Consider the following 14,740-nt stretch of genomic DNA (forward strand, 5'->3'; position numbering starts at 1 on the left):
TAGAGAGAGCCACTTCAAGTCTTCAACTAATGAACAAGAATGCAGCTTCTTCTGCTGGTCATTGGGGTGTCGTGCTAAACGTCGAGTCACAGAAATGTTTTGGTGGAACCACCAGACTAGAAGGGGCTGCTATTTGCTCTGGCGGTATGTAACTATGCTGCGTGTATCTCAATGTAAGTTCTTCAGTCATCTTGAAGTAAATGCTTCTTATATTCAAGGGCTTAAACCGCTGATGATGAACTCATGATTAGCCATTCCCACATAAGACAGAGGAAACAGAATGAAGTAGAAGTTTCAAGAAATAGAATGCTAATGAATGAAAGTAAAAAAAGGTCAGAGGAACACAAAACTAGCTTTTAATTTCCATTTTGCTGAAGTCTCCATAAAAACCAGGTATAGGAAATGTTCTATTCAAACGCCTCAAAGCCTGACCGGAAACTACATTTTTCTTATAGAGAGAATTCGCGAGCTCCATGGCCTCCACTCTCCATCCTGCAAACCCGATACCTTCAATTAGTAGAACGTATGTAGTCTCGTTCGGCTGGCAACCCTTTTTAACCATTTCTTCCAGTATAGAGATAGCTTCGCCAATTCTGTGAGCTTTGCATAATCCAAGAAGCACAATATTGTAAGTGACAACGGTTGGTAAGAACTCACTGTTCTTCATATCCCCTAGTAACTCAATAGCCCTATCCACCATCCCGTCTCTGCATAGACATGATATAAGTGAATTATATGTAATCTCATCAGGATCGATTCCTTTATGGATCATCTCCGAAACCAGTCTCAAGGCTCTACTCCTGTCTCCACTGTTCCACAATGCACTTACCATTGTGTTATAAGTACTCACATCTGGGGGACAGCCACTCTCAGCAAGCTTCCCGAAAACTTCCAAAGCTTCATCAGCATTACCATTTTTGCACAATGCAGAAAGTATCGTGTTGTAGTTCACAATATCAGGAAAACAACCACTGGAAATCATGTAATCCAGGAATGCAATTGCCAAATCTAACCTTCCTTCTTTGCACAGTGCTGAAATCAATGGATCATACGTGTAAGTATCAGGAGTAAGTCCCTCATCCATCATAAGCTTTAATAAGTTGATTGCCTCATCTAATTGCCCATCTCGACATAATCCACTTATCATGATGCTATATGTAACTACATTTGGCTCACAACCTGTAGAAAACATTTCAATCATCAGCTTCTCCCCATCATCCCATTTTCCTTGACTCAGCAATGCCCTCAACAAAATATTGTATGATATCACATCCGGCTTGCAACCTCTACTCGTCAAGTTCCTAACAAACGTAAAGGCCTCATCCATCATACCTCCCCGGCACATTCCCCTAATTATCGTGTTGTAGGTGTACATGTCGGGTTGTAGCCCTCGAGACAACATTTCATCGAAGAGCTTCATTGCTTCACCAATGCCTCCTTCAAGAATCGTTGCTTCTATTAGGATCGTGTATGTAATCACAGTAGGCTGACAGTTATCTTTTATCAACTGATCCAACATTTCCAGTGCCAAATTAAGCTTCCCCCTATTGCAAAGGCTGCCTATCATAATATTATACGTCACCACATCTGGCGCAAATCCTCTAGCCCTCATGCTACTCAACACTTCATTTGCTGTATCAATCTGATTCACTTTACATAAACCACTAATGAAAGCATTGTATGCAAATATATCAGGCTCACCATATCTCTCCAGAATTCGCATTACTTTCTCCGCTTTATCCACACTTTTCGAGTTGAAAAACCCCTTGATGAGCTTTGTGCAAAGAATCACATCTGCCTTGTGACCCAAATTCACCATACACTCAAGAAAATAAAGACCCTCATCATAGTTCCCTGCTTTACAGGACCTATGGAGCAATTTCAGAAAATGGGCTTCTTTGAAATCATTGTAGGAGGGCAGTTGATGTGGTCTGGTGTCAGTAGAGACCTTAACCCTCACTGGGTTTCTATAATTTCTAATCTTGGGCTCGCTATGGCTTCTGCATATTAGAACAGAACTGTGATGAGACCTTGTCCTGAGTTTTTGTTGGGTAAAAATGAGACCTCGAGGAAAGAACTCAGCATAAAAAGTTGTAGTCATTAGTTACTAACCCCTCCCTATGTTCAGTTCTCATGGAGCATCATCTTGAAAGAGAGAGAGAGAGAGAGACAGAGAGAGAGAGAGAGAGAGAGAGATACCTTTGATTGGTGAAAAATGGGATATGGAAAGGAGGAGCTTGCTGTAAAAACAACTTGTGGAGCTCTCTTCTTTTTCCTGTCCATCCGCTTGCCACCATCACATTCAGATTTTCATTGGAAGTACTATTGGATTATGCTTTCCTTTGGATAAGGGGCATTTGAAAAGCAACACATGTCACTTTTTAACATGGTTCAGTCCCAGGTTGGGTTCGGGGAGCCCGGGTCGGGTCGAATGCATAAATCTTGCTACTTTATTACTTTATCTCACGAAAATAACTTGGACATATATAATTGGTGATGAACCCGACTTTGTTCGTTTCCTCGCCACAACCCAAAACGCATGTAGAACTCATTCCTTCCTTCTTGGATCTTCTCTACTACAATCCTAAATCTTGATTTCTGATTGATTTTCCTTCTTCATCTGTGTAAAACTGTGCCTTAGCAGTCTTCTTTGCGGAAAAAGCAGTCTTGTTTTCCAGTGAAATCATCTTGATTGCTTACTGCTCAGGCTCAAAGTTCAAACCCCATAATTTTTCCAGGATTTCTTGATTCTTCTCATTAATAGTGTATCAATTCAAAAGATACAATGGGTGTGGGTTTATCTGTTCTCATAGGCCTAAAGGCTGCAACTTTGTTCTTTCTCTTTGCATCTCTTAAAATTCTTCGCTTCACTTTGCTATCAATACCATTCTTGTATGCATCTTTGGTTTCTTTCTTGGTTGCAATTGCTTCCCATCCATCCATCAATCTGCCCATGTTATTGGGGAAAAGCTCGGATGGGTCGTTTCCCATATGGTCACAGATTATGTTCTTCCCATACCTGTATTTCGTGAGAGCGTTTTCAACTGTTAGAAGATTTACAAGTGGGGAGGCTCCATATAGTGAGATTTCTGAAGGATTGTATGTAGGAGGGTGGCCTTATTCACCCGATAAATTGCCACCTGGTAACCCTGCCATAATTGATTGCACCTGTGAATTCCCAAGGAAAAAGGACTTCTCAGGGCATGCATATTTGTGCATTCCTACTTGGGATACCCGGGCGCCTCAACCGGGCGAGATTGAGATGGCTGTGAACTGGGCTTGCAGGAAAAGAACTCAGAAGATTCCCATTTTTATCCACTGTGCATATGGTATGCTATCTACCATGGAAGCCAGTTTTGATAGTCTAAACTAGCATCATTGATCCTTTTATTGAGCAATATTTCAGTTTTGATGATAGCTTATGTTTGTTCCTTGTGTAATGCTTAGTATTAAGTTACTGGACCTTTTAAGCATTTTTGAGTGCCTGAACCGGGAGGGAAGTGCGGTGGAGATATGATGAATTAGTTATTTTCTGAATTTAGAGCTTCCGTATTGAAAAGTCATAGATTCTTCAAGTGATGACTCTATATAAAGCTAGGCTGCCCATGGTTATTTTGATTTAAAAAAATTTATTCTTGATTCATCATTAACCTTCCCACCAACTCCTTTCCACCAGTGTAGTTGTCAATGCTTAGGACCCTGGATATCTCAATTTAGTATTGCATCTTGTGTTTCAGTTCACACATGCATTCTGTGTGTATATGAGTAATGCCAAGTGTATATCTGAGGGAACAGTTTATACATTTGACCTATGGAATACAAGATGAACTATCAAATTAAATTAGAAGATCCAAAACCTAGTGTTATCCTGCAATTGCAGTTGCGGTTAAGAAAACCGAAAATTTGTAAATGTCTATTATTTTGTTAAAATAAATATATACATAGCGCACCTTTATCTTGTCATGTTAGTCAGTCTATTTTATCTTACGTTTCTCATATTCAATGGCTAGAGCATAAAGCCACAATGTGCTGAACGGCGCTTGCTTGTCTTGCTGTAAAAGTGCTTCATTTTCCTATTTGTGCATTTTTAAATGTAAATTCAGCATATTGATATATGTCCTGCTTTCTTGATGGACTGAATAATTAGCTGGTGAGTGGGGATGTTTCTTATTTGTTTGTGCTGTCCTGATCTAGAGCCCTCCAAAAAGAAAAAACCCGTTACTCCCTCCACAGTTAAATCTTGACTCGTCTATTTATTACTTTTGTAGATGGTATCATATACCCTACCTTCCATGTGCAATACCCTACTATACTGTTCGTTATTAGTTTATGGTATCAGTCCTCTATTTATTTTAAAATTTCTCTCTTAAACTTTTTATCATTTTGATGCTCTGGAAATGAATTCTCAGCCTGTAGTAAGTTAAATTAAAGTTAGCCAAAGCTTATGCTAGGTCGTGCAAGATCAATGAATAGGTGGCTTACAAGGAGAGCCCATAGACCAAAAGATTACGTGCAGATGTGAAGCTTCTTACCATTCTCTTCTTTGCTAGCTGTTTGATTACACTCCATCACTCATACAAAGTAAAGGTTGAGATACACTCAGATGCATGCTCTGAGTTGAGGCCACGACAAACTGAATAAGGTATGGAGAGAAAGCCTTTTTATCCGGATAAGGACCAAGGAGACCAGACCCTCTTCACGAAACAACAAAACATGTGTATCAGGACAGGTGCAACTAATCAAACACTGGGATCTATAGAGTACTGACTTGAATTAGAAATTGGGGCAACCACACTTAAATCAAGGGTGACATTGTCAGGTTACAGGTGCTGCTTGGGTTCATTAGTGTTGCATTTACATATGTATGTAGCTGTCATTTCTGAAGTGTGAAGAAGGAGTTGGTAACATTTAGCATTTTCAACGGGAGTGTGACTATTAGTAACCCTAACTTAAAAATATTTTATGCTAATATTATAATGCTGGAATTGGACGGGAAGGAGGAAAAGATGCACTTACACAATCATAGCAAGATTCTCTTTCTTATAGGCTACGTGCATATACTTGTATATCTGAATAGCTTAAGTCCTGGGATCCAAGTACAGAACCTAAGATAGAGTCTTCTAGACTATCTATCGTTCTTCTTGAAACTGCAAAAGACCAATTGTGAAGGCTTGTTTTTTCATAAACGTCGCAGTCTCTTCAACCAGAAAGTATTTTCCTTAAGGTGGGAAGGAATTTCCAGTTTAAGCTACCAACCTGTTATTTGTCCAACCATTTTCGTGCTATAGCCTCATTTTGATTCTGAACTTGTGTTTCACATGTAATAAGAATGTTATTCAACGGGGTTATGATATAAAGAAAGTTACATATTTCGTTTAATTGTCTGATTTGGAGAAGGAGATTGACCATATCTGTATGGTTTATGCTGGGCCAAGTAACCTAACATGCCCTTTGGAATATATCTTTTGCAGTGTGTACAAAACGACAAACCATTTCGTTCATTGATAGACCCCGAAAAAGTCAAATGTAGACTTTCAGAAGATGAACATTTGCAAACACTTTGGAATATTTTTCTCCTCTTATTTAGTACTAAAAGCAATGATCCCTTTTATTAAAAACTGTTTCTGCATTTTCATGAAATAAAATTTTCTTTACTGTTAGTTTCTTCTGTTGGTCAAAGTAAATTGTTTGTACCTGATTTCTCGTCTTGATTTTTGTTGTCGCTACAGGTCATGGACGAAGTGTTACAGTAATGTGCGCACTCTTGGTTGCTCTTGGCTTGGCAGAAGATTGGAAAAATGCAGAGAAGTTGATAAAAGAAAAACGGCCTTACATTCGTCTGAATGGTCTTCACCGCAAAGCTCTAGAAGAATGGTCTAAGCACCGGTTGTCTCCACCTAAAAGAAATGGACAGTCTGGTGTGAGTTCAGTCATCTTATCAAGTGCCTCTGCACAATCTTGATTACCTAGTACAGGAAAATGTCAAAAACTGACTTGGTTTCTTTGTTGTATTCTGACTATATACTGATTTACCGTTAGCTCTCTCAAATGGAAGAACCCAATTTGGCGAACTTGTTTCCTTACCTTTGGTAAGAGGATGTAGTTCCCTCTTTTTCTATTGTATGCTTTGCCATCGACTATCATCGTGTTAACAGTGTGGAGTTACCCTTTATAGACTTTTGCTGACAGATCATAGATCATATTAGCAGACTGGAAAAATACATGCTAAGATATAAAGATTTGAATATAATACCTCTATCCACAAAAGAAAAGGAAAAAAGCACTCCCATTTAACTCAGAATTCAATTTTCATTAGTTGTAAAAATAAAAATTTCTATATGTAATTTGCATTATCATTCTTAAAAATAATACTTGAGAGGTGGTAATGTCTGAAGAGTCACTTTAAAGAGTACAGTCTTATCTCAAGATGCCTAAAAAAAACAAATAGAGATTGTAAACTTAAGACAGATGTAAGGAGCAGCAATTGACAGAGAGTATAACTAGTTTTAAAAAGTTCAACCTTAAGGGCATCCCCTTGGTATCTGGTGGAGAATTCTAAGCTGGAAGTAATACATAAAAGCAAAATTGATGAATAAAAATATTTTCAAGCATATCAGCAGAATAGAAATATTTTCTAATCTTAATAGAGAAGGGTCGGGAGCTCCAAAAAGCTCCCACCACTCCCGGGTGGTTTAATTTAAAAAAAAAAAAAAACAAAAGAGGGAAGTTGTGCTTATTTCTTTTATAAAGAGCATAATGATTTACAATGTCAATACAACAACACATCAACAAAAAGAGAATTTACAGCACTGAAGCTCAACACAACCATTCGCCGCTGTTATACCAATAAAACATTTCCACCTACAAACTCAGAGAAGGCCATGCTCAACAAGCCAGCTGCAGAATTTCTTCTAGTCTAGGAGATAACAGTAGCTTATTGTAAATGAAGCTAAAGTAACTATGTCCCGGAGCTACCAGTACGTTTAGCTGCTTCTGAGCTGCTCATTGTCATAAACGATTCTCCACAGCCACACTGGCCCTTAGAATTTGGGTTGATGAATATGAACTCAGATCTGCTCAGGATAGAGATGTCAGAGTATTTGAGATTTTAACAGTTACCTTCAACAAGTGTCAGGTTTAGCACAACTCACACAATCATGTTCCATGAATTTTTTATGTTCCTGAGGCATAACCTCAACTAATTTTACAGGATTCGAAATTGACATGGAAGTATGCACTATTTAAATTAAACTTTTTATCCAGAACGTATGCCAAGAGAAGAGGGTGAAGGAAAGGGGAATAGATAAAACATTTATGAACTAATGGTTTTCATTACTTTATTTGGACTACATAGGGAAGATATGGAAAGTAATAAAGGTGAAGTAGAACTCCAATTTCCTTCAAATTAAAACATGTAACTATAAGTTCCGGGTTCGAAGTAAAATCAATTCCCTCAGTTTGTTTTATTTCCTATTATAGGAAATCAAACAACCATATGGAAAAGCTTCAGTTACCTTTTTTTCTCCACTTCCTCAACAAATTACTTTGAAGACAACCACTGGGGTTCCAACTTCCAAATTTATGAAGCTCGATACGTTATCATATATAAAACTAGCTTTACAGAAATTAGCTTAAAGCAGATTAATGTGCATAAGTGGAAAAATAAAGTACCTCAGTTTGTCGTCTACAAAGTCCATCTTGGTTCCTATGACATGCATTAGGGCCTTTGGGTCAATCAATATTTTCACTCCTTTCTCTTCAACCAACTCATCAAACTTGCCTTTCTCATCTGTGAATATAAGAAATTTAATAACTCAAAACAAATTGATCAACAATGAGAAAAGAACAGAGAGCGCAAAATACAACTAAATAGCAATGAAGATTCAGATGAGTAATTCTTCCTTCCTTAAGTTTTCATGGTTTTATTATATGATATAGCTGCTGATAAATAATATACACGACTGACTGAATGGCTCCCCTCATCCACCATTCACTAGAGCAATCTACCTCACGTCATGGTTTCTTCCGAAATTACAGTGCTTTAGGAATTATTTCATATCTCTACCTCTTTCTTGCATTATTAATTAAAATCATAGAGATTGAGGCCTGATTCCCAACAGGTATGGTGCCCTTCCCTCACTGCTCATCCTCCACGCACCAAAAGTGGTGATAACAATGCTGCTTAAGAAATTTAGGTTGAATGGAAGTTTATTTATGTGATCAAATAGTCTAAAGACTGCTTGAGGGTTTTCATTCCATGAAGTCATGGAATTGCTAGAAGCCAAGAAATAAGGATGAGCAGATGTCAAACGAAAACTTCAAACAAGTTCAAGTAAAGAAAAATGTCAGAGGGTTCAAATACAAAGAAGAATGTGATCAAGAAATGAAAAAATAAACAACCTGCGAAAGTGCAAAAGAATAGGCAGTGGCAAAAACCAAAAGTCCTAAGGAACGCATGAAAAGAGATAATTTCAATTTAAGAAATTTCGACCAATGCTCATAAATATATTGATGAATATTTAGAGAAACCCGTCAGTACCCTGATGATTTCCACAATAAATGTAAAGTAGCAAATGTCAATCACCCTTGAAGAGACAAATAAAGAGAATAAAAAAATTGGTCCTGCATCATGTGTTTGGTATACTTAAACATGTAAGAAGCAAGAGATGGAAAGATAGTTTTACAAACTCGAAATAAAATATATATTGTCACCACCTACACCAGTTAAAAAGTTGTCGCACTTGGACATAAATATCCAACAAGAAGACAATCACACAAAATTCATTTATGATGATGCATCGGTTATAGCAGGCAATCAATATTTCACAACCATGCTCACTCGATGCTCGTCCAAATCCTAATATATAAAGAAGCTACAAACAAAGAAAATAAGGAGAAATTGTCCAATTTACATGAAATTCACTAAAATTATATCGTGAAGTAGTTAATTACAGCATCCTGCAGTACTTCCAGAGCCAACAAGATGTCAATACATTTCATATGCAACAAGTACAATGAAGACATATTTCCATTAGCCCTCTAACAGATTAGAGTAAGTCCGGATCAAAAGTATACATCAGCAACAAGGGAAAAGGTGTTAATATACTCTTTCTTCCATTTCCCCAAGAATTCAAATCATACTATGTTATAAATTACCAATTCCATCATGTCACGATTACGGAATTGCAGATTAATTCAACCAACACCAGTTCCACAAATACACAAACACACATCGAGAAAAGCCTCTCGATCAAAATCCATAGATGGACGAGCTAGAGAATATTACCTGCATAATTGAGGGTGTAAGACAAGCCGTTGCAGCCGCGAGCCTTGACGCCAAGCTTGAGGAATGGGCGCTGACGCTGCTCGAGGAGTTGGCGTATTCTACCGGCGGCGGCTTCCGTTAACGACAGCACTTGCTTCCGCATGGTGGGTCCGATCGTCTCTCCGGCTGCTTTCAGAAATGATTCGAGCTGCCCATTTGAAATTTGATGGAAGATCGGAGATGGGCTTAGGCTCCGAAACTTGGACCCAAAAATATGGATTATTAAGATTGAATGGACGCGAACGAATAGGAAAGCACAAGGATTCGGGTCTCAGTCCAATTGTAAATTGCCCATTTGACTGGATTTGTTTGGATCCGACCCGACAGGCCCAAGGAGTTTGGATTTGGATCATCTACAGTAATTAATATCATTAGACATTAATAATTCTTTTATAAATGGGTTTTATATCACTTTAATTTTAAATATATTCTTAATTATTATAGTACTTAATATTTAAATCATGCTTAATTTTAATCGTTTTGGATAAGTTTTCACACAAATTATTGAGTATGCAAAAAAATAATTACGAAACAAGAAAAAAATAAATTTTATTAATTTAAATAAGAAATGGTTAAAATATTTACAAATGCAATAACCTTCTGATTTTTATCTCTGAATGTTGATCCAAGGGCTCAAACTTTGTTTCTGAATACTTACAACACTCAGATAAATCTTATGAGAAGCTGCGGGAAACCCTAATTCTGAGCCATGCAAAAGAGCTTGTTCTTGTTCGTGTTGGTGTCAACACACAGGTGGCACAATCATTGAGATCAATCTATTTCTTCTCTCCCAGGTCCCAGTCTGTCAATCACCCAAATTTACCTCATTTATACTGTTATAAAAGAAAATTTTTTGTGATATTAATTTTTAAATATTTAAATTTATCGTTTATTTATGACAAAATGTAGAATTTGTTTTGGTACTACAACTATAGCATGTGTTGCTTTTAATCCATATAATCACGTATTTTTAGTCCTGAAAAGTCACGTGCGTTGTGATTTTGGGATTGAAAATGTGTTGTAATTTTGAGATTAAAAATGCCCAAATTCATTTTTTTTTGGGATTTTAAAAGACGTGATTTTAAATTTTATGCGACTAAAAGTGTCACCCATATATAGTTATGGTATCAAAAAAAAAAAATTATATCCTTATTTTGTGGGAGTAAAAAAAATACTTTGCCCCTTTATTTCATTTCTTTCCTTAAAAAAATTTGATTAGATTAGTAAATAATTTCAATTTCTTTTTAATAATCTCATAATTACATTTTTTTTTCTTAACTAACTTCTCTATATTTATTGCAATTTATAATTATAATTTGTTCTTTTCACAATTTATTTTTTTTCTTATTATCTTACCAAAGTTCTTTTTGTATGCTCGTAAAAATCACGTACAACCATAACTTATTGTAATAAATTCAGACCCAAACTCATACCTAATACATTGGCTGAGGCATCCGAGAGAGGATCAACAGAGAAAAGTCTCAAACAATGAGTTTAAGCTCTTCTTGTGTGAAGTAATTTTCTTCCCATTATTTTTCAATGCTAATGCAGACAAAATGTTGCTCGGCCCATATTAGTTTTGTCTGTGGGTTATATGAAATGAGCAAATATTTTTGTAAAAAAAAATAGTAAATATTCTCTTGTGTTTCAAAAAATGAAGCAAATTACTCTCTAACCAATGATTTAGATAGAGGGTAATTTGTTTGTATTTTCAAAAAACAAGGGTAATTTGCGATTTTATTTTTCACAAGAATTTTTTTGCTCATTTCTCATATCAGAGGGGATAAATTGCAGTTTTCCTTTTGATATTTGATGGACGAAAACCAAAATACAAAAAGAAAAAAAATAATTTATCAATTAATGTAAATTTTGAAAAGTTGAATAAGTTAGTTATTTTATCATGAATGATATTTTTCACTTTAATAAAAATTGGTGCGATGATGCTATTAAACACCGCTCGTGAGTGTAGAAGGACTTTTTTTTTTTATATTGGTATAGATAAGGATTTTTATATTAAATTATTTTTCTTAGCACTCTCAATTGTATTACTGCTTAACTTATATTATTTTTAGAAATTATTCTCATCATAAAAATGGAATTTATTAAGGGAAAAAAAAAAGAAAAAAAATGTTTGAATTATATCAATATAAAAACAGGTAAATTACAATAATCTTTCATGAGGTTTGACGCAATTACGAATATTTCTCGTTGTTTGAAAAATTACAAATACACCATAATATTTAATGAAATTAGGTAATCCTTGGATGAAGGTATGAAATTATCAATTTTGTCCTTACTGTATTTTTTTTTTTTTAAATTAAAAACTTATAAAAAATTCAAACGGAATGGATGATTTTTTTTTTAAAAATCCACTTAGTCCATAAAAAAACTAAAAAAAATTAAAAAATAAATAAAATTATAATTTTTAACCCACAAGGGCATTTGATCAATTCATCATAAAAATGGACGAAAACTTAACGAATTGGGCTAATTATTAGATGATTGTTAAATAAAAAATATTAATATTTTTTTAAAAAATTATTCGTAATTATACCGAATTTTAGAGTAGAAGATCGTAAATATACTATTTAAAAAATTGACGAGCCATCACTGGATTCAGGCCAACCAAGATAGAACCTACTCCAAATACAGAAGTAGAGGAATACCAAATATATATATATATATATAATTATAAACATATATAAGACTCATCTGATCACGACCCTCGACAATTAGAAAAGGCTAATGACATCAAAGGAACGCCAAGAGACGGACAGTCGTTCAGTGGGACACAACAAGAGAGGTCACCCCACTGCGGATCACAGGAGACAGCGACACTTGTTTCTCTCTCACGCACTAGACGTGATCTGTGCTTTTCATGGATTGCCCACCCCCTTTATAAATACCTCTCAGATTCTTGGCCACCTTCTCATCTTCTCAAGCTGTAATTCTCCACTTCTCTCTAGAAGCTGCTGCTGCTGCATCCCCCTTGCTTTCTCAAAGGTTTCTCTCTCCTCTCTTTCTTGATTCTTTGTTCCGTTCTTTCTGTGTTGGGGGTGATGAATGACTGCTTTATTCGCATCATAATCATATATGTAATGGGTTCCTAGCTCTTTGTTGTATGGTTGTCTTGATTTGTGGTATTTTCAGTTGAAATCTGTGTATACTCAACTCATGTATTTGTCTTGTTTGAGTGGGTTTGCTGGGCTGGAAATCCTATACCCTGTTGCTGAGATTATGCTTTGGTTTTGAAACTTGAGGAAAGATTGAATCTTTGTGTTAGTCTTTTTCGGGAAATAGATTTGCCAAACCAAACCTATTACGAATAGAAGTGTTACACTTAACGCCAATATTGCACTTGTCATAGTGTTGGTTCAGGTTCGTTCGAGTCGGATGGGGACTAAAATTTGTACTTATTGTATTAGCCATCCGTCCCCTTCCACCTTGTGGAATTTGAGTTGTTACATTCTGATTTTTGTGTGTGATGCTTATGACTTTGGCTGTTGGTGCTTGCTCAAAAGCAAACAGATATTTTTTGAGTGGAAGGATGGTTGGAAGCATTATTTGATAGGGTAAATTATAGGGTTAAATGCAATTTACGAGATAATGTAAAATGAGAAACTAATCCCTCTAAAGAAAAAATTAGTAAAATATCCCTGTGTTTTCCAAAAAAAAAAAAAAAAGCAAATTAGCCCCTTTTAATTGTTTAGACAGGGGAGTAATTTGCTTTATTTTACAAAACAAATAGGGTTTTTTTTGCACATTTATCGTATTACAGGGGTATATGACGGCTCTTGAGGTTGTGTTAAATTACATAAACACGCATTGTCTTTTTCAAAAATACAGCTACACCATTTAAAGTTTCCACAGGCCTGCAAATGCTTTCATGGATGAAGCAGATCATGGAAGAAGTAGGCCTTCTTTGACTTGCAAAACTCCTTCGGTTACTGCTGTTTTCTTGCAAATCATTTGTACTATTGCATGTGTCAACGTTTCATAACGTTAGGCTGTACGTTACATCCTCAAGAATTTTGTATCTTCTTCGTGAAAACTTCCATGATTATGCTCTTTGTGTAGCTGGAAGTACAAGTTATCGCTTGCAATGAGGCGTTCCCGTTTCTCAAAAGCCTTATGATCTTTGATCGCTGGCTGTCTTAGTTTTTCGTTACTCAACTTGTTATGTATGGATCAGGTGTAGAAATGTCGACTGTCAGCATTCCGTCGCCATGCTTGCTTAAATCAGTGTCGTCCATGAGATCCGATTCGTTAAGCAGGAAATCCTACTCTATAGGCTCTGTCAAGAGGGTTTCAAGAGCATTTGGCTTGAAAACTGTCCCATCCTTCAGAGCATCCGCTATGGCAGTGTACAAAGTGAAGCTGATCAGTCCAGAAGGCGAGGAGCAGGAGATAGAAGCCCCCGACAACGAGTACATCCTCGATGCAGCAGAAAATGCAGGAATGGAGCTGCCCTACTCGTGTCGGGCTGGCTCGTGCTCGACCTGTGCCGGCCAGTTGGTCTCGGGATCAGTGGACCAGTCGGAGGGATCATTCCTCAGCGACGAACAAATGGAGAAAGGGTACGTCCTGACCTGTGTTTCGTACCCCAAATCGGATTGCGTTATTTATACACACAAGGAAGAAGACCTCCATTGATAGGATAATAGTTTTGTGCAATTTGAGAAGTCATGTTTGTATTTAGGTATTGTTGTTGCAGTGTCATATTCTCTCTAGTGACTTCGACTCCGGTCAACACCACGACCTAATGTATGCTGTACGAGCATTCTCAGCGTGTGCACGCGCGCGTGCGTGCCACGACTTAATGCATGCGCCAGGCCCATAAGTCGCTTGTATCAATACAACTCTCGTATCAACAGAAAGAATCAAATCTACAATCATTTGATTGAAAGTGTTCTGTTTTTACTAACTGAACCAACATCTAATGGTGTTCAAGGGCTTAGGATGTCAACCAAGTCGAGGCAGTTGATCCGGTTTAGAAAATGGATTACGAGTCTACATATTTCCACTATAAATTGGGAACCACAAACTCAAGTAACACATTAATTATAATGGAAAGGGCAAATTATATTTTGTTATTCGAATTATACCAATTCTTTTACTTTGCCATCAAAATTATGTTTGTATCAATTTTGTAAAATTTGTACTTTGTCATATACAATTTTTTTTTTATTTATTTTTCTACCGAGAAAACATCATATGTTGTGCATATGAAATCACATCACGTAATCTTTAAGTATCACATGTGCACTGCATGTGATGTTTTTTCCATAAAAATTTAGATTGAAAAATAGTTATAAATGACAAAGTGCAAAATTTTGTAAAATTGAGATGGTAAGTTGACATAAATTTTTTTTTTTTTAAATGCCGAAGTATAAAAAGATTATAATTCGATTGACA

At 36.3% G+C, this 14,740-nt stretch overlaps 4 protein-coding genes across 4 annotated transcripts; 2 read left to right on the forward strand and 2 right to left on the reverse strand.

The window, feature by feature from the left end:
• Nucleotides 234-2,435, reverse strand: LOC105161069 (pentatricopeptide repeat-containing protein At3g04760, chloroplastic). The gene is made up of 2 exons (XM_011078643.2): nucleotides 2,200-2,435; nucleotides 234-2,000 (listed from the first exon to the last, which is right to left on the reverse strand). Exons 1-2 carry the CDS (start codon nucleotides 2,295-2,297, stop codon nucleotides 350-352), a joined length of 1,749 nt encoding a protein of 582 aa, XP_011076945.1. The 5' UTR covers nucleotides 2,298-2,435; the 3' UTR covers nucleotides 234-349.
• Nucleotides 2,505-6,172, forward strand: LOC105161070 (uncharacterized protein YnbD-like). Its single transcript, XM_011078644.2, has 2 exons — nucleotides 2,505-3,329; nucleotides 5,730-6,172. The coding sequence occupies exons 1-2, from the start codon at nucleotides 2,786-2,788 to the stop codon at nucleotides 5,960-5,962; spliced, it is 777 nt and encodes a 258-aa protein (XP_011076946.1). The 5' UTR covers nucleotides 2,505-2,785; the 3' UTR covers nucleotides 5,963-6,172.
• On the reverse strand, nucleotides 6,719-9,511 carry LOC105161071 (iron-sulfur assembly protein IscA-like 1, mitochondrial). The gene is made up of 3 exons (XM_011078647.2): nucleotides 9,287-9,511; nucleotides 7,672-7,789; nucleotides 6,719-7,073 (listed from the first exon to the last, which is right to left on the reverse strand). Exons 1-3 carry the CDS (start codon nucleotides 9,426-9,428, stop codon nucleotides 6,959-6,961), a joined length of 375 nt encoding a protein of 124 aa, XP_011076949.1. The 5' UTR covers nucleotides 9,429-9,511; the 3' UTR covers nucleotides 6,719-6,958.
• On the forward strand, nucleotides 12,121-14,220 carry LOC105161072 (ferredoxin, root R-B2-like). The gene is made up of 2 exons (XM_011078648.2): nucleotides 12,121-12,328; nucleotides 13,518-14,220. The coding sequence occupies exon 2, from the start codon at nucleotides 13,526-13,528 to the stop codon at nucleotides 13,976-13,978; it is 453 nt and encodes a 150-aa protein (XP_011076950.1). The 5' UTR covers nucleotides 12,121-12,328; nucleotides 13,518-13,525; the 3' UTR covers nucleotides 13,979-14,220.

The sequence above is a fragment of the Sesamum indicum genome, linkage group LG4, assembly GCF_000512975.1.
Source record: "Sesamum indicum cultivar Zhongzhi No. 13 linkage group LG4, S_indicum_v1.0, whole genome shotgun sequence".
Lineage (NCBI taxonomy): Eukaryota > Viridiplantae > Streptophyta > Magnoliopsida > Lamiales > Pedaliaceae > Sesamum > Sesamum indicum.